Here is a 25,969-nt window from a genome sequence, read left to right as displayed (position 1 = left end):
GTTTTATATTTGCGTTTTGTGTTTTACATTTGCGTTTTGCATTTATGTTTTGTATTTTACGTTTATATTTTGTATTTTTGCTTTAGATTTCTAAATAATTATTATTCTCCTCCTACTATTTAATTAACCCTTATTAATTTAATGGTTAGCCCGCCGTTAGTATACTGCTATTGTATCTCTCTAGTCTTGTATTCTTTGAGAAGGTTTGGGTAATTTATATCCTTTTATAAAATTTATAAATTCTCGTTATTTAGATATTCTTTCTATTTAATTTAGAATTAACGTTAGTGACTAGATTTATAATATTTTATAATTACTTCGATTTTGTATTAAATATTATCTTCCTTGATATTTATAATTTCCTTTTGTAGTGCTATTGTAGCGGGATTCTTATAGTACGGCTTTAATAGAATAATAAGGAATATTAGGTAGATTTAGTAATATACGGAGAGTGCGAGTTGGTATACTATTTTTTTTTTTCCGATAATTTTAGTAATTTAGAAGGGTTTTAAAAATTTGTTTGCTAATTTGGTACTTGGGCGGTGTTATTTAATGTGTTTTGTATTAAGTAAAATCTAATTTCCGATATTAAACTCCTTTAATTTCTAAACTTTATTATATTATTTCGTATACCCCTAGTTAATAACCTCTAAGGCCGCTACGACTTTTAACTGTCTATAAAATAGTTTGTCGATCTAATTGGTGGTTATTATTAGAAGGATTATCCTTCGCCCTTATTCTAGGTCTATTAGTTTCTAAAGATAATATTCGAAGAGTAGTTTTGAGGGGGATTTTTTAATAGTGGTGTGGAAATGATTGTTGTATATTTATTATACTAGTGTAATTTTTTCGGCCTAATTGATTTATTCTATGTTATAGAAGATTTGGAAGTATAATTTTAAATTCTAGTTTTGTCTTTTTATTTATTCGTCCGTTTAGGGGTATTAGGTTGTATTGAGGCGTTTACGAATATTTAGGAGTTTGTAGTAAGTTTTTTAAAATTGGTTTGTAAAAAGGCTATTTTTATTTAATATAATTAAATCCAGGAGGCTAAATTATTAAAAGACGTTTTATTAAAAGAAGAATATAAATTGTTGAACATTGATTGTCTTTTGCGTGGGGATGTATAAGGTGTATTTAGTGAAGCGGTCGATAATAATGAGGATTATATTGTAGGTCCGATTAGATATAGGGTCGAATGATTTTAATATTCCGGTAATAAAGTTGTACGAGATGTTTTATTAGGGGATAGTAGGGATAGGTAACGACCCTAATAGTCTATATAGTTAGTAGTTGTAAGGTTTGGCCTTTTAGTACGTTGGATATTTATAGATATATAATTTAATATTAGTTACAATAGTAGGTTAATAATAGAATTAATTAATATACTTTAATATTTTCTTTTGGTTTAGGTATCCTATTATTGTTGTATTATGGTAGGTGTGGAGTAGTTTGGCCTATATCTGTTCCGGGACGTAGATTTAGTATTAATATTGTAGAGTTCCATTTTCCCCTATTTTTTAATTTTTTACCCGTTTCTTCCTTTCGCTATTCTTTTATATTTTTTTAATAATAAATAGGTTCTTCTTTTATACTTCTAATAATTATTATCCTAATAGTAGTAGTTGCTCTTCGTCCTTTTATATTCTCGCTACTATTGTATACCCGCCTATATTTCTTATAATAATACTTTTATCTTCCCTTTTTAATTTAGCGGTGGCTTCGTTCGCGAATTTTATTTTCTTTTTTACTACCCCATTTTTTTTACTATTATTTTTAATTCCTTTTCATTTCCTCTCCTTCCTATTTAGTTCGCCCTCCCCTTACAAATTCTATTTTTTTTTTTGCAATTCAATCTTTTCGTCCTCTAATGCTTAATTTTTTTTTATTTTATTTATATTTTATTACTATTCCTTTTCTTTTATTACTATCCTTTAAGTTTCTTTTTTAATTAAAATTATTTATTTTATTAACGCCCTTACTATTCGATTTTCCTTTATCGTCCGACCCTTCTCTTTATTCCTTTCGATAATTTTTATTAATAGGTAGTCGCCCCTTGTTTTCTATTCTTCTTTTTATAATTGTAGTTTCTTCAATAATTTATTTACTAGATTTAATTTTTTTGGACGATATTTAATTTTAAAGTTATACGTTGCTAATTTTAATGTTTATTAATTTTACTTTATACTAGCCTACTCCTTTTTTTAAAAATATTATAAGTTTAAATAATTTATAATTATTAAGAACGGTTTATTTATATATAATAGGTATTACTTCTATACCTTTAATACTCCTACGATTGTTAATAATTCTCTATCCTCAACCCTATATTTAGTTTCCTCCGGCGATTTCTTTTTCAAAAAGAAAATTACCGGGTATTATTTATTATTGTATAATTGTATAAAAATTGCTCCAATTACGAAGTCCAATATGTCTATTTCTATTTAGATTTGTAATGTTAGGTCGAAGTAGTATAATATAGGAGTTTCCTAGAATTGTTTTTTAAGTTTTGCGAATATTTTTTCCGCTTCCTTTATAAGTTCGAATGGCCTCTGTTTATCCCCCTTTAGTAATTTTATTAAGAGTGTAGTTATTTTAGAATATAATATTACGAAGCGTTAATAGAATCCTATAAATTTTAGGAAGATTTGGATGTTGTGAATGTTTGTTGGAGCCTCCTATTCCGCTATTATTATTACCCTCTTTAGATTTATCACTATACTTTTTAGGGAAATAATATATTTTAGAAATAATATTCGCTTTATATAAAATTTATATTTGTTTAGGTTTATATAAAGGTTATGATTTTATAATTATTAAAGGATTTTTTTAATGTAGTTAATATGGTTTTCTTTGTTTTTACTATAAATTAGAATATTATTAAGGTAAGTAATATATATAGTATTTATTAACTTTATTAATATATTATTAATATACACTTAAAATGTTATTAGTACGTTCGTTAATTTTATTAGTATAATTAAGAATTTATAGTGTTTGTACTTTATACAAAACGTTATCTTTTTTTTATTTCCTTTTCAAATCCGAATTTTATAGTATACGTCCTTTAAATTTAATTTCGTAAAGACTTTAACCGACGATAATCAATTTAGAATTTTTTAAATAAGGGGTAACGCCGTCCGATTCTTTTTTATAACTTTATTTAGTATTTTAAAATTAATATAGAGCTTTAATTTTCTACTTTTTTTTAGAATAAAAATAATAAGAGTATTTATTAAGTTAATAGAAGAATAAATTTACCCCTTTTAGAGTATTTTTGTTAATTATTTATATAATATTTTTAGTTCTTTAATATTTAGCGTATAAATTAGTTTTTAAGGCGTTAATTCCCCTTTAATTAGATTAATATAATATTCTAACTAATTATATTAGGGTAGGGGTATAATAAAAGTTTCGAATATTAATTAGAATTCTTTATATTCTAGCGGAATAATTAATTCGGAAATAATAGGTTTATTTTTTATTTCCTTTAATAATTCTAGGGGTTGCGGTAGTATTGGTTCTGTAGGGGGTATTAGAGTAGGGTAGATGCTATTGAGTATTATTCGAAAAATTTTCATTAGGGGGGTAGGGATTAGAAGCGATTCGGCCGATTTTATTACGACGGGTAGGGTTACGAGCTTTGACGTTAAGGAAGAGGGGATTTCGAATAGGATATTTATGTGTGTAGGAGGACGGAAACCTTCTTCTACCCTTATTATTTCTTAAGGGTTTAATAGCGGAATTAAATTTTATTATAGTTTTGTTAAGACGGTTGCAATATTATATACTTCCTTCGTTAGTACTATATTTAATACGAGATTGTTAGTTTCGATACGAAATTGAAATGATTATTGTTATTAATTAATATTAGGGTTTTATTTATAAAGTTAGGAGTAATTAAGGATAATTTCTATAGTCGGGGATTTAATTATAGTAAATATAATTTATTTTATCCGCTTAGTACTATAGGAGTTATATATTTTAATAAGATAGGTAGTTATACTATATATAAAAATAAATTGAAGGGAAAAGTTAATAAGATAATAGAATACTAAATTAATTTTTATATTTAATAGGAGTAGATATTTATTAATTAGGTTTAACTCCGTACTTGAATTTATTAACCTTTATATATTCTGCTAATTTCTATAAATTTTTATTAATAATTTTATTTTTAAGTATATTTACAATTTATTTATATTATCCTAAACGGTTACAATTACTACTTTAACTATAATCGGTTCGGCGTTTATTCTATACAAAGGGGTATTTGTAGGGATAGGGCAATTCTATATTAAATAGCCGACTTAGTTGTAATTATAATAAGTTTAGTTTGGGTATACTATTATAAAATAGCCTATTATATTATATTTATAGTAGGTATTCGGTAGCTTCGGTTAGGTATATTAACTATATGTATAGCTTTTCTAACGATAAAAGGAGTAAATAAGATTAGAATTTATTTAAAAAGCAATAGGGGGGTAATAGGGAAAATTAGAGGAATTATTATTACAAGACGATTATAAAGGGATATTTAAAAAGGAGGTAAGAGGGTGTAAAAACGAAGAAGACAATAAATTATATTTTAAAGATATTTAATATTAGTAATACAATATAGATAGTTCGATATTTTTTAAACTTTTTAACCATTCTATATACGCTATTGTTTTATTTATTATATTAATACTAATTATTGAGAGGACGTTTTATTTAAAGAGGGGGTATAATTGGTTAGTCTAAGTAACGATTCGAGTATATTCCGGTTAGTTGTATAATAAATTGAGTTTTTCAGTATGATAATAATTATAGAAGGTACGAATGGTCTCTAAGGTGCTTTGTTGTATGTGTTCGAGTTTGTTGAGAGCGGATTGTTTAATAGTTTGGGTATTACTATTATATTCAGTTTCTAAGAAGGTACGGAGGTTGCTCTATATAAGCGTATTATAAATAATATTATATTTAGGTTTATTATAGAGAGTTAATATATGTTTAATTTATGTATTTTTAGGATTGTTTTTAATATAGTTAATGGCGAACGAGAGGGAAGTATAGGGGTATTTTTGAAAATATATATTAATATTATAGAGGTAGTTCCGCAATTATAAGAAATTTTCGCTAGTAAATTTAGTAATATTATATTTAGGATAGTATTTAGTATAGGCTAGTATAGCCGCGGTTATTAAAGGAGTAATTGCAGTAATAACCGTCGATAAAGGGGTAGTAAGGGGAGATATAGTAGAAATACGAATTTAGTTATAGAAGAGGTAGTTTTAGTAATAGAATCCGGTAGGGATAGGGGGGTAGTTTTTTATTAAATTTTATTCGGCGAGGCCTACGAATGTAAATTATTCTTGTTGGGATATGTGTGAGGGGAGGTAATTGAGGAGGAGTTTGATTGCGGCGAATTAAAATTCGAATAATTATTATTTATATACGAATTTATTAGCTTCCGAGGTTTGGGGATACGAACGGAGAGTCCAGGGCGGCGTAAGGGGGTAGTTTTTATTACTATTTTCTTCAATAAATTCTATAATAGGTTAGTATTATTATAATAAGAGCGGAGGAGGTTAGGTCGTTTTAATTATAATAACTACAGGGGTAGTAGTACGAGAAGAATAAGGAGTAACTTCGGCGGTATAAGAGATAGACCGGCCGTTATATGTGTGTATTTTAATAGTATTAGTTTAATTCCTAGAGGAAGAGTTATTAATTTGTTAGGAACGTAGGTGAAAGGTAGGTTGAGGTAATTACGGTCGTGGCTATATATAGAGGATAGTAAGTTAGGGGTTAATTTAAAGATATATTAATAATTACTAATTATAATGAGATACGCTCCGTTGAACCTCTTTTATACCTGTGTAAATTCTGTTCTTCTGCTAACGAATATTATAGAGCCTTATATTAGTCTAGCGCTTTAGCGCGGTGCTGGATTATCCTTCCCGCGGGTCCGACCCGATATGGGCGTTATTGTAAATGATCCTACGCTTCCGTTGACGAAGCGGAGTAGTAGCCGCTGAGGTGCCTCTATGTACGAGCTCTTAGCCTCCTAACAGTATTAATATATAGGTTTACTATATTAATAATTAAGTTATTCCTAAAATTATAAGTAAAGATAGATTAATAATTATCGTATACCCACCCTGTATAATAATTTAATTAGTTACCTTCCTAAGTTAGACTCTATTTAGGGTGGAATATAAATATTAGCTAATAGAAATAGAAATCCTAGGCTATATATAGATAATTAAAAAGACCCGTTAATAATTATAAATTATTAAAAAAGTACCCGTCGTCTTTACGGATCATTAGACTATATTTAGCCTTCAACAGCAATTTGATATTACTAATACTATAATTATTAGTATAAATAATAAAAAACTAATCTACGCCCTTAAATATATTAATCGGTATAAATTATAAATAGTTTATAAACCTAGTAAATATTACATTATGCCGGACGCGCTATTTCGCCTACTGGCCGATCCTAGCCCCAATAACGACCTTAAGGCCCCCGGTAGACTTAAGGTCCTGCTTAATAATCGAAACGAACACTGGGCATTCTTTACGATAGAAGTAAATTAATTATATTGGGAAGCGTACTTTAATGCCCTACTATTAATACGCTTAGCGTTAACTAAAGATATAGAAGATCCTCAATTCGGCTAACCGTTAGCCAAGGGCTATATATTAATATAAATAGCGCTAGATTTCTATTAAAGACTCATCAACGGATACAACGAAGACCCGAAACTAGCCCGGATTAAACGGTTAATCTTTAATAATAAACGCTTAGATATATGGAACTAAATATAATTGCCGTTTATTATTAAAGACGGTCTCTTATAACGGGTTATTAAAGGGAATCCCGACCGACTATATATCCTACGCTTTTATATTAAAGAAATTTTCAACTCTATTTATTTCGGGAATTATTATAGTTATACTAAGATCAGCGAATATTTACTTTTCTACTTCATTATAAACGGTACTAAATTACTCCGGCAATACTTAATAAATTGCCCGGAATACCGCATTTTCGAAATTAAACGCTATAAAATATATAGAAGTTTATAACCCATCTTCGGACCCCCCTATCCATTCTATATAATTATAATTAATTTTATTATAGGGCTCCCGAAGTCGCTTAAGCCGGACAATTTTAACGCTGCTCTATTAATAACCTATAAGTTCAATAAAGTAATGAACGTTATCCTGGGAAAATTAATATAGACCGCAAGAGAATAGGTAATAACCTTCTTAAATTAATTATTTATTATAAATTGGGGATTACTTAAAATTATTATTAGTAATAGAAATTCAAAATTTTTGTTGGCTTTCTAAAAAACTCTATTTAAACGATTAGGTACAATTTTACTATATAGTACTGCCTATTATCCTTAAATAAACGATTAAAATAAATATATAAATTTCGTTATTAAATTAATATTAAGGTACTATATTAATGTATTAAAGGATCTAAGCCTATAGTCGATAGCGTTTCCTTTCTTAATTTTCAGTATTAATAATACCCGAACCGCGGTAACCGGTATCACCCCCAGTAAGGCGATTATAGGATTTACCCTGAATATTGTCGTTAATCTTTTTATAAAAAAGAATCAAACCTAAATACTACTACTACCTATTACTAGGATTGCAATTAATAATATTATTACTATATCGGCTATAACTATAAAAGAGTATTTTAATCGAAGAAGGTTACTTAAATTCTTTAAAGTTAGAGATAAAGTTATATTGAGGCTATACTACGGGTACGTCGTCCCAAAGGCGGCAATATTAAGAAAGAAGTTAGGATAGTAATTCGTTGGACTATTTAAAGTTATTAAGAAAGTCGGGTAATCGGCGTATTAATTCAATTTACTAAAGAACTAGAAAATTCACCTAGTTATTAGTATCGATTACTTTAAGCTAGCGCCTCCTATAGATATTTTCGGTCGATAACTACCTCGCTTCGAATAAATCCGCTTTAAGGATTACCTATATAGTATAATAGCCCATAATAGTAAAAGAAAGAAATATCTAATAGCGTATAAAGGATTAGGACTAGAATATCATAAGTAACGGAAAACTAAAGATATTAATATTAAAACCGTAAGGAAATACGAAGATAGGCTATATTGAAACGGGTTTGTATTAAGGGAAGTGGCATATATAGTTATAAAGCATTAGGAGCGGTAATGCCCAATATACAAAATAGATATTAATAATTAAAGACGAATGTTGACGCAAGCATGCTTAGTTAAACTCCTTTCAATGAGGAGTTAGATTCGACGGCGACGAGGACGTCGCATTTTGATCTTTTTGGGGGGTATTGTTAGAGTTTACTAAGCATGCACATGTGAGGCAGGCGTACCCTGTACTCTATACCCTATATATATAGCTAGTGCATCATACATTTTGTGTAGTACTTTAGATTCTATAGAATATATCACAGGTTGCATGCCCCAGTCATTGACATGGAGTCAACCTTCAGACTAACGCCCCTGGCTGGAAAGAGAGGAAATGACGTCGGGTTCCATGCGACGCGCATGTGTGCCCCACGCCCTGTCAGGACCCGACATCATTGGCACCAGTCACTTTTCGACACTCGATGAGCGAGGGATGACCCAGGAACTGCCCGAACCCAGGGCGGCTGTATCCAACCCAAACCGACGGGACAGTGATCCCGTTCCTCTTTTCTCCCAAACTTTGAAATTGTATCCCAGACCCTCCTATCTCGAGTGTCATCCCAAGTTTCGGCTGAAAGACAACTTAACCCAAGTTCCAAATTCTTCCATTCAATACGTCGCTTCTTCTCGACAATCGACTCCCTGCACATCGCTCCCTTTTCTGCTGTGTTTGGGTATCCGAGTTCAACCTTGGACAGAAACACACAAGGACCTAGAAACGCGGCGAGTACCAACTTCATGAGTAGAAGCATAACCGAATCAAAATGCCGGGTCTCGCGCGAAAGGTGCTGATTTGCGCTGCTGTTGACGGCCTTGTTCTACAACCTCTCCACTCCAAGAAAGATCAGCAACGCACTTCACCTCTGATCAAGATCAAGTACGGCACTGCCTCGGTATCGCAAACTTCGAGAGATTCGGTACCTGAACTATCGAGCCCCGACTCCTCCTTCGAAGCTTTTGGAATTGTTGGTCAGTCTTTGCGTACCTAGCTCGGGGACTCTTTGCGACGTTGTGACTGATTTCTTACAGGTATCCTTACCGTCTTTCGATACAGCTACCTCATCTCTATTACCGGCCGCCAGCAAGTCGCCCAGATTCGCGGTCAACCCATCTATGTCGTAACCGAAGTCGCCCTTACGCCGTGTACTTCGCAGAACGATGCCGCCGAGGCAGTAGCCAAGACCGCGCTAGCCCTCAGCAACCGTGAGGCAGCTCACTCGGACGATGATACCGCGAGCGAGGATGACGCCCCGCGAGATTCAGGGAGCAACGATGAGGCCATCGACGATGTCCTGGATCACACAGAGGGAGAGGATTCGTCAGGAGAAACAGGCCCCAGCGCCATATCGCGTAGCAGTATCGCACAGGATGTCATCACACGTCGTGGAAGCTATGGTCGTTTTGCAAAAAGCTGGTTTAGTCGCTCAGGTTGGACTATGGATCAGAAGAGGAACATGGGCCTCAGCGCAGAACAACTCGAAAGGGCCAATGCCAGCAAAACCGAAGCCAAGAAGGGCTCGGATGCTGCAAAGCGTGTCCCTCGCAAGTTTCCCTTGCCGAGTGACGCCGTCGAGGATGATTCGGCTGCAGTGAGCCTGTTGCCAAAGCTGTTACGGACCACCCAAATCCTGTTTGGCTCGAGTCGCACTTTTTACTTCTCGTACGACTACGATATCACCCGTAGCGCAGCCAACCCGGCGCCTCCTTCTACGCCCCTCATACCGCTGGTTAACCATGTCGACCCCACATTCTTCTGGAACAAGAACGTCATGAAGCCTTTTATCGACGCTGGTGTGGACTCCCTGACTCTACCCCTTATGCAGGGTTTTGTAGGTCAGCGTACCTTCACTGTCGATAGCAATCCGCCACAGGTTGACGATGCTGCTAAGGACTCACTCGAGCTCAAGGACTTGGATGGTGACAACAAAGCTGCGGCCAGTCCAGCTTCCATCAATGCGGGGGTCGGCTCTGAAGAAACCCATCCCACGGAGAAAAGGTTTGACATCACGGTAATTTCCAGGAGGTCAACCAAGAGAGCAGGACTGCGTTACCTCCGTCGCGGTATTGACGAGGGTGGCAATGTTGCCAATTGTGTGGAATCCGAGCAAATCCTGTCGCCTGCTGAAGGAACATCTATCCCTGATGCCAAGATCTACTCCTTTGTTCAAATTAGGGGAAGCTTCCCTATGTTCTTCTCCCAGTCTCCCTATTCACTGAAGCCTGCACCAGTACTACAGCATTCACCCGACACCAACTACGCGGCACTGAAGAAGCATTTCGAATGGCTCAGGCAGAAGTACGGATTGATACAGTGCGTCAACCTTGTGGAAAAGCATGGCGTTGAAGCGCCAATAGGACAGCGATACGAAGAAAATATCAAGCGACTCAACGAGGAAGAGTCAAGGCCTGAGGATGAACAAATCGCTTTCGAGTGGTTTGACTTCCATCATGTCTGTCGCGGGATGAAGTTTGAAAACGTGACTGTTCTCTTGGACATTTTGGGGCCCAGACTTGAGAAATGGGGAAGCACAGTCATGGTGAATGACAAGGTTGAAACCCAACAGCTCGGTGCTTTCAGAACCAACTGTATGGACTGCCTTGACCGTACCAACGTTTGCCAAAGCTCTTTTGCCAAATACATGCTTGACATGCAGCTCAAGGAGCTGGGCTTCGACATGAACCTGCAAAAGGACCAGGAGAACGCTTGGTTCAATACTCTTTGGGCTGACAACGGAGATGCAATCTCGAAGCAGTATGCGTCCACGGGCGCAATGAAGGGTGACTATACGCGAACTCGCAAGAGAAACTATCGCGGAGCTTTGACCGATGCAGGGCTATCTCTGACTCGGTTGTTCAATGGGTATGGTAGAAGTTCTGAAATCATGACACCAAGGAGATATACTTACTGCCCTGTGCTAGCATGTTCAACGATTTCTTCCTCCAGACAACGATCGATTTTCTCCTGGGCAATGTGACCTCCCTAGTCTTTGCGGAATTCGAGGCCAACATGATGACCAAGGATCCCGCAATATCAATGCAGAAACTGCGGGAGCAGGCCATCGAACTTTCGCACAAGCGCGTCATTGCGGATGAGTCCGAAGAGTTCATAGGTGGCTGGACTCTCCTGACACCAAATGTGCCCGATACTGTCCGCTCTTCTTCATTCGAAGAAGCAGTCCTTTTGCTCACTGACAAGGCCCTGTATCTTTGCAGGTTCGACTGGAACCTCGACAAGGTATCCTCGTTCGAACGCGTCGACTTGGCCCACGTTACGAAGATTAAGTTTGGCACGTACATCACATCAACAATCTCAGCAGCCCAGGTCGATGAGATGCGTAACGTAGGACTCATTGTCGAGTACAATCCTGGCGTCACAGACATCACCCGAGTCAACACGCGGTCACTTACTACCTCGGTGTCTGATGCATCCAAGATGGGCCGTGAGCCTACCTCTGGTATCGATGCCGCAGAACAGGAACCTCAAGCGGCGAAGGAAGCTGCTGCTGCTGCTGCTGCCTCCGAAGAAAAGCCGGCACCTGTCGCAGCACCGATAGCTGGCATTGCTGAGGGCATCGCCGGGTTCTTCGCTCCCCGTTCTCAAGAACCACAGGCACGCAAGATTGCTCTCAAGGCGCTGCACAGCATCACTTCGGCGGCTGATCCCATGGCCAAGAGTAAAGAAGATGAGCCTGGGGCGATCACGAGACTCTCCGAAATGCAGCAAGTCATTCTTATTGCCTCCGAGATCGAGAGACTTGCGATAAGGAGCCAGCCTAAGCTTCAGTCCAAGAAGGATGAGGAGTCCGGACTGATCGAGAAGGGGGACATCATCTCTCTAGCTGATGCGAAGAAGAATACCGGGTTGCTGGAGCAACTGGGACATTCTCTCAAGAAGATGGTCTGGGCTTAACGACGTACGGTATATTATTGGCCCATGGGTTGTTAGCGATGGTGTTGGAGATTAACGTGGGCGCGATGAAGCATACATACTCTAATTGTACCGGATACCTTTTTTTCTCTTTTTACTTTTTCGTTGTTGCGAAAGGATGGGTTGTTCGAAGGATATCCAGTTCACGAAGACACGGGCAGAATAATTAGATATCATAACATACCAACACGATAATCTTTTGAAACTCCCTGAATGCCGACCATTGAGTTAACCACCAGTACTTTTCCTTCCAAATACATTCCCATTTTCTCATACACTGACCGGCCCACCTCACCATCCCCATCACTCCTCATCACTCCCCTCACTCCCCTCCCCCCCTTCCTCCTCCTCCTCAGGCGCATTCTCATCCACCAATCGATACAAATGCAACTGATATCTCATATTCTCCAACCCAATCGGATAATCCAGTCCCAGTTCGCCCCCTCTCCCCTCCGCCAACCTAAACCAACTCGACTTTCTCGTCTCCAATTTCCTCCACTTCCTGCCCTCCACTACCGCCGTTGCTCTGCCGTGTTTGTCAGTGGCCAAAAGCACCCGATCCAGAAGCCACGCCATCGGGTATCTCTTCTCTTCTTTTCCCAGTGTCGTCTCCGAGTAAGAGCCCGGGCTGTCGACTACCAACAGGAGCGATCCGAGAGAAAGGGAGGCGGTCAAGTCCAGAAGGAAACGCGTGGTTTTGCCGATGCCCGAGGAGGTGAAGAGTTCGTTGAGGGTGAAGAGTAATGTCACCAACGTCGGACGCAGCACATCCTTCTTCTCCGTGTCCCCCACCAACAGGCCGAGAAACCCTTCCTTCCCCAGGTCTAGCGCATCATGCTGGAAAAAGTTGGACGAGATCCGCGAGGCGGGGCTCAGGAGCGGGACGTTGGCGGCCTTGGCTGCGGCGCTGGCGTACTTGGAGATGGGAGGGGTGGAGGTTAGGGAGGTTTGGAGAGCGGACAGCAGGGGAGAGTAGGGGGCGGAGTCGAGGAGAGTTATGGATCCTGATAGAGCGGGGGAGAAGGAAGGAGAGGACTGGGAAGAAGATTGTTGGTTGAGGAAGGAACCGAGGGCGACGAGCTCGGCTGGACCGCCGCCTATGCTTAGGATGTTGAGTTTGGGAGTTGTTCTTTGAGGAGGGGAGAGGGAAAGGTTGGCGGTTTGAGAGGCGAGAGATTCTTCTTCTGTGTTGTCTTTTGGTGTTTCGGTTTCTTCTTCCTGTTTTTGTTCTCCTTCTGGGGTAGCCTCGGTCTCCTCCTCCTCAACAATGATAGAATCCAAATGTCTCCTAATCCCACCCAAGATGGAAGAATAGCACAACGCCCTCGTGGGGCTCCAGCGAGCGGCATACACCGCCAGGTACTCGGGATCACCAAACGCCTTTGCGAACTCGCGCTCATAGAGGGCCTGCTTCACGGCCTGGAGAGTGGAGGTGAAAGTGTCGGAAAAGAGGACATCGGAGAAAGTATCTCTAAAGATATTGAGAATGATTTGCTGGTGTTTCTTGTCGAGCACCGGGAAAGGCTCGTGTCTTTCGTCTTCAACTTCTTCCTTGATCGACTCCTGCTGTTGATTGGCCTGCTGCGGTCGTCTCTGTTGGTTGTTGTTGCGGTTGAGATTGCATTTTCGAGATCTGTGGGATGAGGGTCTACGAGATCCTCCGCCGTGATTGCCTTTACCATTGCCTTTGGCGGCACAATTTCCATGAACCATTTTCAGTAAGCGTTATCGACTCTGTTTTTCTTTTTCTTAGAAAAAAAATGTTGTTATGGTTGATATTAGTTTTTCACACGTTCGAATTTGGCAACCCTTGAAGTGTAAGTTTGTTAATATCTCCATATCAAATGCCGGCGGCATCGACGAGTGCAGCTACCGTACATTCACTTTGCAGGAACCAAGCGGCTTCCAGCTCTACCTACCTAACCCCGCCAAAATTACCTGTTTATCTTATCGGGAAAACAATCTTATCGTCACCCTAACCCTGAGACTTGTTCCCTCTGCTCCTCTGACGTAGGTAGCTACATACCCTTTTTGTTGACCCCGATGACGCAGGGACCTCCATTGAGTTGGGCGCATTCGACACCGCACAGAGCGTTGGAGCAGGGTCCTATTCTTTCTCTCTATCTGACTGAGACGTGCCCAATAATATGCAAGGCGTGGCAAGACGGACTAGTCTGGGCTGAAGAACTCTCTCATTCCGCTCGTTATGTCCGTGGGGGAGCAGAACCTCGTGGAGACGGGATCCATACTTATTGAGGGTTCAATTGCTTGATAAATCCGAAGCCCCAACAAGCGGCCAATCATTGTCCTTCGAGTCAAGGGTGTCGCCGTTCTCGCAGCCTTTTGATGGCGATATCGCCTATGACGATCGGTGAGGGATCTGGATGAAAGAACAGACCAAAAAAAGACGAAAAAATAGTACTCGGATATTGATCCTCGACTCATGGGATGGAAGATCTGATACGGGATGAGGATTTGTCGTACCTGCTTTCATTGCGCAAGGGACGTGTGATCTCAACTCCATCAAATGCATGGCTTATCCCGACTTACAACGCAGCCGAGCGCAGCCATACAATAACCGTTTCTGGAAAACAATGTGGAATCATCAGGCACCTGGAACGGCATGGCTTCTGTGGCTTTGATCGATCCATGTTCCGGCCACCGAAGGTTCCCGTCTCATACCGGGAGCACCGGTTCTCCAAGGTAACAAAGCGAGGTCTGAGAGCGATCGAGACAGTTCGCCGCTTGGGATTGAAGAGTGTGTGCTTGGACCCAGTTGTTGCGGATGGCGGATGGCACGGGAAACAGAAATGGCAAGGGCAAAGACAAGAGTCGGAGGTTACATCCCAGCGTCCCTTTCTTATCGCGGCAAAGTTGCCCGCCATTCAGTCGAGATCTCCGGCTTTTACCCCGGTGAGTGGCACTCTTAAGTGACGCAAGCGATTATCAAAAAGGAAAAAAAAAGTAACCCACCAAAGCGCTTCACACTGGGCTCCGATGCTAGGGAGGAAGCATTGTGTATTCGTTTCGGTCTAGTGTACACTAATACTCTTGGGACGAAACGGCCCAAAGAAGGCAAAGTTCCAATGTAGAATGTTGGTTTTACAGTCGAAACCCAAACAAACAAAAATGAGGTAAAAGTTCCAGTTGGTATTTCAAAAAGCCAGGGGACCCTGATGTCGTCCTAGCTGATGCATCGTAGCTCGATTCCAGGGCTTCGGGGCCTGTCTCGGCCTGCCCTGTCAAAGTTGGATCTGAATTCGCCGGGTAAACTGGCGAACTCCACTAAATAGCACATCCGAGCGAACCAGATCAGCCGAAAGCGTGCAGCACGGCACCCGGCCAGAAATGGGTGGGTTTCAGGTGGGCACTGTTCATGGCGAACCGTGAGCGTTGCTGACGGTAAATTGGTAATGAAGCCGACGAGAGGGCGGCGGTGGTGGTGATGATGATGATGATGATGATGATGATGATATTGAGGATAGAGGCTTCAAAGTATTTGGGATTCTGTACTCCTGCGTAGAGGCAAAGAAGCGACAAAAATACCTCGTGCAGTGGTACCTGACCAGACAGCCAAGTCCTACCTCTGGAAGTAGTTCCGGTGAATTACTAACACCTACCCCACCACCGGTTCAACAAGTGTCGAATAATCTTCCACCTGGATGAACGCTCGACTGCTCGTCCTTGGATCTGACCCCCAACGTTCTCTCCGTTAGCCTGTGGTGTCCCAGGTGTCCCTGCCAGGTGCTCGTCTGAAACAGTTTAAACTTGACCCCGCCTCCCAGTTCCTGTCTTTATCTTCTTCTCTTGTCTTCTGCTTCTGCAAATTCTCTTCTCTGATACCCTTCTCCCATCCCATAGTATCCGACATCTTTGTCCAGAATCGCAAACATGTCGTCCTTCACCGAGACAGATCAGCTCGCCATCAACACCATCCGTGTGTTGGCTGTAAGTAATGCCCTTGGCACTCTGTTTTGCGCCCTCGGTGTTCTCCAAAAATCCCAACAAAGCAGTCTTGCAATTCCCCGCGCCTCGTCATGGGGAGCAGCGAGATTTACCCCACCAAGAGTTATCATCACAAGAACCAGTTTCTCGAGCCTCAACCATGGGCTACGGGCTTGCGATGTGAACATCGGAAATATTAAGGGATCCTCACTACGACATGAAACAGTTATGCTGACAGCTTTCCTGATCAGGCCGATGCCACCGCGCATGCCAACTCCGGCCACCCTGGTGCCCCCATGTAAGTTGCGCCGACATCTCAGCTCAAGTGGAAGCTGCGAGCTTCTTCCCAGCGTAATATTCACTGACATCTTTTCTAGGGGCATGGCTCCCGTTGCCCACGTTCTTTTCAACCGTTTCATGAACTTCAACCCCAAGAACCCCAAGTGGCTCAACCGTGACCGCTTCGTTCTCTCGTAAGTACAAATTGCCCCGCACCGAAAACGGAGCTCAGCGAGCCCCATGGGGGGAAGCATTTGACTAAAACGCCTGCCTCTTTTCCTAGTAACGGCCACGCCTGCATGCTCCAGTATGCTCTCCTCCACCTCTACGGCTATGCCCTCACCATCGACGACCTCAAGGCTTTCCGCGTAAGTGCCCACTCTTTCTTGGCGAAAGGATACACAAGGCTGACACAGCATCGCGCAAACAGCGTATCGACAGCATCACCCCCGGTCACCCCGAGGCCCACGACACCCCCGGCGTTGAGGTCACCACTGGTCCTCTTGGCCAGGGAATCTCCAACGCCGTTGGTCTTGCCATTGCTCAGGCTCACACTGCTGCCGTCTTCAACAAGCCCGGCTACGACCTTGTTAACAACTACACATACTGCTTCCTTGGTGATGGTTGCTTGATGGAGGGTGTTTCCGCTGAGGCTTGCTCTCTGGCTGGTCACCTCCAGCTTGGCAACCTCATTGCCATCTGGGATGACAACAGGATCACCATTGACGGTGACACCAACCAGGCCTTCACCGAGGACGTTCTCAAGCGCTACGAGTCCTACGGCTGGCACATCGTCACCGTCTTGGATGGCGACCACAACCTCGACTTGATCGCTGATGCTATCCAGAAGGCCAAGGAGGTCACTGACAAGCCTACCCTCATCCAGCTTAAGACCACCATTGGTTTCGGCTCCAAGAAGCAGGGCACCCACGATGTCCACGGCTCGCCCCTCAAGGCTGACGATATCAAGCAGCTCAAGGAGAAGTTCGGCTTCAACCCTGAGGAGAGCTTCGCCGTTCCCCAGGAGGTCTATGACCTTTGCCACAAGGCTTCCGCCAAGGGTGCTGCTAAGGAGGAGGAGTGGAACCAGCTCTTCGCCAAGTACGCTGAGGAGTTCAAGGCTGAGCACGACGATCTCATCCGTCGCCAGAAGGGTGAACTCGCTGAGGGCTGGGAGAAACACCTCCCCGTCTACACCCCCGCTGACCCCGCTGTCGCTTCCCGTAAGCTTTCCGAGAATGTCCTCAACAAGATCTTCGAGGCTGTTCCCGAGCTTGTTGGTGGTTCCGCCGATTTGACCGGCTCCAACCTTACCAGGTGGAAGGGTGCCATCGACTTCCAGCCTCCCGCCACTGGTCTTGGTACCTACGCCGGCCGTTACTTCCGCTTCGGTGTTCGTGAGCACGGTATGGGTGCCATCATGAACGGTATGGCCGCCTATGGTACCCTCATCCCCTATGGTGGTACCTTCCTCAACTTCGTCTCCTACGCTGCTGGCGCCGTCCGTCTCTCTGCCCTTTCTCAGGTCCGCGCTATCTGGGTTGCCACCCACGATTCGATCGGTCTTGGCGAGGACGGCCCTACTCACCAGCCTATTGAGACCCTGGCCCACTTCCGTGCCCTCCCCAACTGCATGGTCTGGCGTCCTGCCGATGGCAACGAGACCAGCGCTGCCTACTATGTCGCCCTTACCTCCAAGCACACCCCCAGCATCCTCGCTCTCTCTCGCCAGAACCTTCCCCAGCTTGAGGGTTCCACCATCGAGAAGGCCATCAAGGGTGGCTACGTCCTCCACGAGGTTGAGGGTGCCGACGTCACTCTTATCTCCACCGGTTCCGAGGTCTGCATTGCCATTGATGCCGTCAAGGAGCTCAAGGAGAAGCACAACATCAAGGCTCGTGTCGTCTCTATGCCCTGCATGGAGGTCTTCGATGCTCAGCCCAAGGACTACCGCCTCAGCGTTCTTCCCGACGGCATCCCCTCTCTGTCTATTGAAGTCATGAGCACCATGGGCTGGGAGAAGTACTCTCACGAGCAGTTCGGTCTCAACCGCTTCGGTGCCTCCGGTGCCTACCTTGATGTTTACAAGGCAAGTATTCCCCTTCCAATTCCGTCTTTGTTTTTCAAAGGCGTGTTTACTAACACTTTTGCGATTTACAGAAGTTCGAGTTCACCCCCGAGGGCATTGCCAAGCGCGCCATCGCTACCATCGACTTCTGGAAGGACGTCCCCAACATCCGCTCTCCTATCAACAGGGCTTTCCAGCAGCTCATTTAAGGAAAAAAAGAGTGTCGTTTCGGGGTTAATGGAAGGGAGCGAGGAAAGGATCGGGAAATCTTGGTTCGGATTTATAAATAAGGCAATATTAAGAGCGCGGGCGACATTCTATCAGGAAAGAATGTCAGTCTATGCTTTAAGAGGGTCAGGCGCGGCAACAAAAGCCGCCGCCCTCATGAGACGAGTGTTATGAAAATAGAATCCATTTAAAAGTTCACATAGCGTTATGTTATAGTATCGCAGTTCGCTGATCCCGCTGGACAAGCAGACGCGCAAGGTATCGTGTTTGATGCTTTGGCGTCAACAGTCATGGTTACACGCTTTTTGGTGAGGTCAGTTTTAATCGTGTTTGGTGCCGTGACAATGAGAACCCCTGTGGCTCGCTGAATGCGACACCCCTGCCGGTCGATGTTACTGGCGGCAACCAGATGCCAGCTGGCCGCTCAAGGCACTGTTGCAGCTCCCTAGCATGTTGCCCGCGATGCGATAGCTTGGGAGCCCCAGGAAGCGACAACAACCACCAATCCAACGACAACCGGACCTGCTCTGTCCTGTTCTATCCATTCCGAAGCCCGTCCACTTATAGTGACGGTTGACATTAATCACAATCTCTCTAAAATCACTTCCAAGCTAGTTGAATTCTGGCGGAATTGCTTCTGTTATTAGCAAATACCAGCAACATCATAGAGCTAGCTAATCATGACGGACGAAGACAAGGCCAAGGCCGAGAAGGTCGCCGCCGCTAAGAAGAGGGTATAGTACCGTGCTTGGCTATGTGTAACACTTCGAGGTTTAGCCCACATGTACTGACAATCACTCCTTCAGCTCGAAGCACTGAAGAAGCAGAAAGCCAAGAAGGCTGGCGGCGCATCCAAGAAAGAGGAGAAGAAGGAAGACAACCCGCCAGCATCCGAAGAAGCCCCTGCCGAGACTCCTTCGAGCCCCAAAGATTCAGTGAACGAGACCGAAGAACAACCATCCGAAGAAGTCACATCCCCGACGGCTGGGGAACCGACAGTCGAGGAGCCCGCGGCGACTGATCCAACCACCGCTGAAGAGGAGGAGGAGAAGGCCGAATCCCCGGCTCCTTTGCAAACACCAACACTCTCCTCTCTCGCCGAACAATCGCGAGCCCGGTCAACTTCCTTCCGCAATGCCTCCATCTCAGGCGCCCCCGGCCCGCTGTCCCCCAGCTTCCTCAGCCCAGAAGGCGAGACCGCCCCTGACATCTACCGCAAGCACGTCAGTCGCATAGAAGAGCTAGAGAAGGAAAACAAGCGACTAGCCAAGGAAGCCGCCGACGCAGAGAAGCGGTGGCAGAAGGCAGAGGAGGAGCTAGCAGACTTCCGCGAGGCGGAAGATGGCAAGCAAGGCGGGGAGGGGGCCGAGAACGTGGAGAAGCTTAAGAACGAGCTAGCCGCGCTGCAGCGCCAGAACACACAGCTGCAATCGCAACTAGCGCGTGCAGGCGGAAACGGAGCCGGAGGCGGCGCCCACGGCCGCTCGCCGTCCATCTCGGTGGGCGGTGGCGGGTCACCGTCGGCTGCGACGGCGCAGCTCGAAGCGCAACTACAGAGCAAGTCGGCGACGATCGAGACGATGGAGCTGGAGATGTCCAGGCTGCGCGCGCAGGTGGAGAAGCTGTCCGCTTCGGCGTCGGGGCCGTCCGAGCAGATTGCGGCGCTGGAGGAGAAGCTGGCGAGGGCGGAGAAGGCGGCCGGGCTGGCGCAGCAGGAGCTGGCGGATTTGAAGCAGAATTTGGATAGAGTGTCGAAGGAGGCGGTCAAGGAGGGGTCGCAGCGCGCGTCGGCGGAGACCAAGCTACGGACGCTGGAAAAGGAGGTGGAGGAGGCGAATAAAGCCAAGGACGAGTTGGCGAAGAAGGCGGAGGCGCTGGAGAAGAAGGTCGCTACGCTTACGACGTTGCACAAGGAGCAGGATGGCAGGACACAGGCTCTCAGGAAGGATAAGGAACTTGTGGATAAGGAGGTGGCGGAGTTGAAGCAGACGGTTGAGAAGTTGGAAGAGGAAAACCTGAAGCTACGGAAGAAGGACGCTCGGGAAGGCGGCGGTGTAGAGGAAGGTCTGGATGAGCTTGAGGAGGAGGGCCGTCTCAAGTTGGAGAAGCGTATCAGAGAGCTTGAAGCTGAGAACACCGATCTCAGGAGGGGCATCTGGCATGAGAAGAGGAAGGAGCTGCAAGTCGGGCCTGAGGCGTTCGAGACTGTCGACCTCAGCGGTGGACTGCACTCGTCCGCACACGGCCACCAGCACCACAAGAGCCGGGGTGGGCTGGGGGACTTCTTCACGAGTGGCCTTAATGCGCTCACCGGCGCAGCGGGTGGCAGTGATCATCATCATAGCCACGGCGGTGCTCTTGATGAGTTGCTCGAGGATGATGACATGGAGTTTGATGAGGAAGCATTCCGTCGTGCACATGAGGAGGAACAGAAGAAGAGACTTGAGCGAATCAAGGAGCTCAAGAGGGCGCTGAAGAACTGGGACGGCTGGAGGCTCGACTTGGTGGAGAATAGGCGGGGTGGTGGTGAGGGTATTGGTGAGATATTCGAGGTCTGAAAAGAAGGGGCCGGGTCTGCGGTCATTTACTCTGGAATATCAGTTTCCTAGCCTTCGTATGATGCAGGCTGTGAATAGAGAACACTCATATCGTAATGTGCTATGCAAGATTCATGTTGTACAGCTAGCAACGATTCCGAGGATGTAATATTTGTTCGGTCGTCTATTTTCTTCTTCTTCTTCTTCCTCATCTTCTTCCTCATCTTCTTCCACGTCTCTTGACACATCTTGCGAACTATCAATCGTCGACACTCCGCAATTTATCTATTTCCGAGAACTTTTCAGTCTTTTGCCAGTCTCGAGTAAGACTATCTTTCCGCCATCGCATAGTGTCATCTTTTCCATCAACACCGTCTTCTCCAGTCTCAACCCCTCTCCAATGGCATGAGTCCCTCTCTAGCCTTTCTTTCTTGTGACTAACTCAGAGGCCTTACCTGCTCGTTCCCCCATTCATCCTGCTCCGTTCTTGCCTGTGTTCATATTATCTGTCTTCCAGCGCATCCTCTCCTCCTCCTCAACGCGACAGTCGACACGTGGCTACGCGGCTACGGAAAAAATCGGGCTTTCCTGAGCTGATTTCTCCGGCATCGTTGCTGTCGGGATCGAGCAACGCATGTCTGCCCCTACGGGCGTTCCCAACTTCTTACATCTACCTAGCCGTAACGAGGGAAGAGGGCGGGTACTTCGTAGGAAGGTGACGGTTGATGTATAGGTAAGTATAGAAGGCTCCTCCTTTCCCAAGAAAGAGCTACCGCTAGTGTAGAAGGAAGCTGTTGTGAAAGGGCATCATGTGATGGCTGTCAAGGAAGGAACATGATGTCAGAGATAGGCTGGACGGAAGGTTGGAAGTCTGTATGCTGCAATGAATTGTGTATATAAACCCAGCCCCCCTCCTCAAAACACACTTGTTGGCTCCATTTGCTCGTCACAATAATCACATGTCCGATTTGCTTTTTTTTTTTTTTTTTGGCCTTTACTCATTTGCCTTATATTCACTTCTTCGACTTTACTGACGGCTTTTTTCCCCCACCAAGATCGCAAATTCTCTGGCTTGAAGCACTTTGCGAGTTTGCTCTGGCGAGGTCTCATTTCCACTACAACTGGGTTTGTATGTTGTCCCTCCAAGGCGTCAAAGGTCTACGTCAGTGAAGACAGAAGTCCTAGTCATTTCATTCGGTGAGTTTCCCCCAGAATCGATACATCCATCGTCCATCGATTTGGTTTATGCCATGGTGCGGTCCTTAGCAAAGGTACCTAGCTATCTGTCGCTAACACGTTGAGATAGGGCAGAGCTGTGAATTTACATTGACATTAGGAGGGACCGAACAAGGTCTTTCTTCGTCTTCCGCATATCGGTACACGGTTCATCTTGAAGGGCACCGTGCAATTCACATAAGTTTCTCGCATCCATTCGAGGCAAAATGAACCCTGCCAACAATGTAGCTGAATCTCTACGTCGTCTCGAAGAAGAGGTGGAGCAACGACAAAGTATTCTACGTCTCATCAACCTACCCGACAGGACGGCCGAGAAAATCTACACCGACAAAGTCCGACTCCTAAATGGACTTCATGCCGTTGAGCAACTGGAATTACTCGAAAGCGAGTTGCTAGACAACTTTTCCATCGATCAGTTTGGCAGAATTCAGGTTCACACCCCTGACTCATTGTGCAAAAGCTTCGCGAAAGAGTTCATACATGTCAGAAAAGTAAGAGAAGCCCGGTCAATCTTGATGTCGCTTGTGAAGGAGCTCCTCCACGATATCAGGGAAATCTGGCGTGCAGAAGGTCCCAGATACCCCGAGCATTTCCCGTGGTTCACGCTCTTATGGGGTGTCCAGGAGCTTGGGAATTCCGAACATCCCATCCCGGAGACCATATTGGATAGCGCCGCAGAAATTATTGACACTTTCTGCCACAAAATACAAGGAATGAAAGTGCTTGCACAAAAGACATTACTTGAAATGCAATTGTCAGAAATCAAGAGTGGGAGGATCAGTGACATTTGTCATGCCTTTGGGTTACGCGACGTTGATTGGCGAAGCATAGAGGCTCATCTTTTAAGAGGCGACCGACCTACTCTGGAGACATATGTTGAGGGGAGGATTTCTCTATCGGGGAATCTTGAGAAGTTTCTTCAGACTGCTTCTCGCGTTCGTAGCATTCTCGAAAACTACCGTGTGTTGTTTATATTTGGCTTCAATCCCGAGCAATCATGAAGCTGGGAGTTATGTTGGACTGGCAAGATCAGTATTTCTTTGCTCCGAGAAGTGTCGTTTCCGCTTTGAGAATTATCTGCTCGGAACGAAGCATCTTAGCTGCCACCATCCGGTAGTGTTCGTGTATTTGTAAGATCATCGGTACAGGCAGACAATGGGAGGGAAATACATAGGTAGCACGAGATTAAAAAACAAGACCAAGTCTATCAAACTTGTGGTGTTAAGATCGATGACACGGGGTTTCCCGTGAGGAAACCACGAGGCACACGATGGGGCCCGTTGAGGGACCCGTTGAGGGAAGCAGCTACCTCTGGGCATGAGCTGCATATAAGGCCCGTCAACGGAGCCTTTAGCTCTCTCAACAGTTAGAGAATCAACATCATGACATTCATCATCCATCGGGTGCTACGCTGGTCCACGTATCAATCGAAGCCTGGTCAATCAATGTCAGCGTTTAAGACGAAGCATTATAATGATTAGACGCTCCAGGGGAGCAAACGTCTCGTTTCTCGTTCATCTCAACTTTGCTATCTCGTCTGAAGGTGTACTATAAAAGGACCTCTTCTTCCTCGACCCGGAACGGAAACTTCTCTCCCTTTCCAACAACCATCTCGAACTTTGGTTCTCGCCAAGGTAGCCTCAGTTGGCCAAAGCAGTCCCCTCCGCTACCTACATTAGCCTTGTCAAGGCCCTTTTGTTCTCACAAGCCTGGTGCTCTCAAGCCACTCATACTTGCTGCTTCGGCAGCAGGCGATGGGAACCTGATTACCACGACACACTCAACCCTCAGACCTTCGACCCTGTGACTACCCCAGCCTTGATCCTCGTTCGAGAGGATACGGAAGGCACATCGCGCCGTAGGACTGCATTTCAGTGACATATTTTATTATCGGCAAGTATTTTCTCTTTCGCCTTCGTTTTATCTCCCATTCGTCGGGTCAAGTTCACCCTCGGTAACGTTTCGCGACCAAATGTTTCGAGCGATATCAGATTTAACTCAGACTATAGTAGATCAAAATCATACTTTCTCCACGGCTAGGCTGTTACGCAGAGCATAAAGACTCGTTTGATCTTCTACGACGTGCTCCTGATTTGTATCGCCATCATGCCGTCCTCGTCACAGCATGGTGCTTCTCAGAAGCGTAAGCGTGACGCAGCACAAGACTCCGAAAGCCAGGGCATCCACGACGCGACGAGAATAACTCGTGGTCTTACGCAGATCTTGGAGGAACCTGACTCAAATCGTATCTCAGACGAAGCAGTTCTTTTCAATGCCACCAGCACCATTGAATTCATGCACGATTATGAAAGACTTGTGACGGAGACGGACATTTCCATCTCCAATTCCAGGGACATCCTCAACGACATTGGGATGGACGCTTTTGGCCGCCTTTTCATTGAGAGGCGGAAACAATCGGACCGCACCTACCACCAGGAGTTCCGCTTCATTGCTTCTTTCATCGGCACTAGACGGACTATATTGGAAGCCATCAAGGAGCTTCTTGATCAAGTTCACCCATTGCCTGGGATTAGTCCATGCATCAGCATTGTATGGGACTTGGCGTCATTTGCACACACAGCCGCCGAAAAGGAAATGGAGAATGTGGATCTCCTGGAGTTTGATGACCTTCGTGGTGAAGCCCAGGAAAAGCTCGGGCAGAAAATCTCGGACGTTGAGCGCATGATTCAGTTCTACTCGGAGCTAGATATCAGGGATGCATGGACGGTAAACTTACTGAAGAGCACCTCAGTCTTCGAGCTACTTCAGTTAAGGCCCGATGATGTGAAGGCACTGAACGACCTCCCCAATGTTCAAGATATCTCTGATTTTCTTAACAAGAAGCTAGAGCCTTTCAAGAAGCTTCGTGGGCTGGTTGAAGCTCTTGGGATGGCGTTCTGAGTGTTGACCATACTTGACGGCAAAACAACCAGGAAGTTTACCTGCCACTAATATTACAAAAAGCGATATTGTTCAACTTCCAGATATAATCATCGATAGCCATATCGGTTTACCAAGCAACACACAGACTCAGATTCCGAGGCCTACAAACAGACAGCAGCATGTTACCCAAACTCACGCCTCATGGTCACTTACTTCTAGTTTCCCCTGGCCTGTTTTTTTCTTCTTCTTCATTCATACCCGTCGGTGTCTATCCCAGCGTTATCAGCGACCAAGTCTAATAGAACATACACTCTCTTTTCTTCCCAGTTCAGCTGACGACATGACACGAAAGTCTGATTCAACCAACCCAGCCCTTCCTTTATCCAGCCCAGCTGACGAAAGTATACGTACATCATCGTAATCATCGGCACCTTTCGGGCAACAGACACAGGAAGATGCGGGGCTGACCTTACAGAACCTTCACATCTCGGCATAGAAGACGCAGCGGCCTGGGATTCTGTGAATACTCGGCTATCTACATAACGAACCCGGAGATATGATTGAGTGGTTAACATTTGAGGCAAGCTATCTTCGCAGTAGTTGGGCTGAGGTTTTCGCAGATAGCTAGACAGATAGTCAGCTACGTCAATAATCTGATTCTGTCCATCAGCTTTGC

At 44.3% G+C, this 25,969-nt stretch overlaps 6 protein-coding genes across 6 annotated transcripts; 5 read left to right on the top strand and 1 right to left on the bottom strand.

Moving 5' to 3' along the window:
• Positions 1-8,455: 8,455 nt before the first annotated feature.
• On the top strand, positions 8,456-12,326 carry B0T23DRAFT_370496 (SAC1 family phosphatidylinositol-3-phosphatase). The gene is made up of 3 exons (XM_062836601.1): positions 8,456-9,158; positions 9,219-11,049; positions 11,109-12,326. Exons 1-3 carry the CDS (start codon positions 8,954-8,956, stop codon positions 12,097-12,099), a joined length of 3,027 nt encoding a protein of 1,008 aa, XP_062697321.1. The 5' UTR covers positions 8,456-8,953; the 3' UTR covers positions 12,100-12,326.
• A 94-nt stretch (positions 12,327-12,420) lies between these two features.
• Positions 12,421-14,967, bottom strand: B0T23DRAFT_409617 (uncharacterized protein; the record flags this gene model as incomplete). The annotated part of the gene is made up of 3 exons (XM_062839374.1): positions 14,668-14,967; positions 14,144-14,224; positions 12,421-13,710 (listed from the first exon to the last, which is right to left on the bottom strand). The coding sequence occupies exons 1-3, from the start codon at positions 14,740-14,742 to the stop codon at positions 12,421-12,423; spliced, it is 1,446 nt and encodes a 481-aa protein (XP_062697320.1). The 5' UTR covers positions 14,743-14,967.
• A 765-nt stretch (positions 14,968-15,732) lies between these two features.
• Positions 15,733-18,931, top strand: B0T23DRAFT_370490 (Transketolase, thiamine diphosphate binding domain-containing protein). The gene is made up of 6 exons (XM_062836600.1): positions 15,733-16,065; positions 16,314-16,360; positions 16,440-16,535; positions 16,625-16,709; positions 16,772-18,430; positions 18,502-18,931. The coding sequence occupies exons 1-6, from the start codon at positions 16,009-16,011 to the stop codon at positions 18,616-18,618; spliced, it is 2,061 nt and encodes a 686-aa protein (XP_062697319.1). The 5' UTR covers positions 15,733-16,008; the 3' UTR covers positions 18,619-18,931.
• Positions 18,932-19,128: 197 nt separating this feature from the next.
• B0T23DRAFT_329994 (uncharacterized protein) lies at positions 19,129-21,481 on the top strand. Its single transcript, XM_062835702.1, has 2 exons — positions 19,129-19,371; positions 19,444-21,481. The coding sequence occupies exons 1-2, from the start codon at positions 19,318-19,320 to the stop codon at positions 21,193-21,195; spliced, it is 1,806 nt and encodes a 601-aa protein (XP_062697318.1). The 5' UTR covers positions 19,129-19,317; the 3' UTR covers positions 21,196-21,481.
• Positions 21,482-22,616: 1,135 nt separating this feature from the next.
• On the top strand, positions 22,617-23,435 carry B0T23DRAFT_434884 (uncharacterized protein; the record flags this gene model as incomplete). Its single annotated transcript, XM_062840515.1, has 2 exons — positions 22,617-22,915; positions 22,961-23,435. 2 exons carry the CDS (start codon positions 22,617-22,619, stop codon positions 23,409-23,411), a joined length of 750 nt encoding a protein of 249 aa, XP_062697317.1. The 3' UTR covers positions 23,412-23,435.
• Positions 23,436-24,146: 711 nt separating this feature from the next.
• B0T23DRAFT_23528 (uncharacterized protein) lies at positions 24,147-25,426 on the top strand. The gene is made up of 3 exons (XM_062833958.1): positions 24,147-24,303; positions 24,420-24,553; positions 24,665-25,426. Exons 2-3 carry the CDS (start codon positions 24,517-24,519, stop codon positions 25,309-25,311), a joined length of 684 nt encoding a protein of 227 aa, XP_062697316.1. The 5' UTR covers positions 24,147-24,303; positions 24,420-24,516; the 3' UTR covers positions 25,312-25,426.
• The last annotated feature ends 543 nt before the right edge of the window (positions 25,427-25,969 follow it).

Source organism: Neurospora hispaniola (assembly GCF_033458365.1).
Source record: "Neurospora hispaniola strain FGSC 10403 chromosome Unknown B0T23scaffold_1, whole genome shotgun sequence".
In the NCBI taxonomy this organism is placed as follows: Eukaryota; Fungi; Ascomycota; class Sordariomycetes; order Sordariales; family Sordariaceae; genus Neurospora; species Neurospora hispaniola.
The sequence above is the reverse complement of the archived record's forward strand: the minus strand, read 5'-3'. Positions and strand labels throughout refer to the sequence as shown.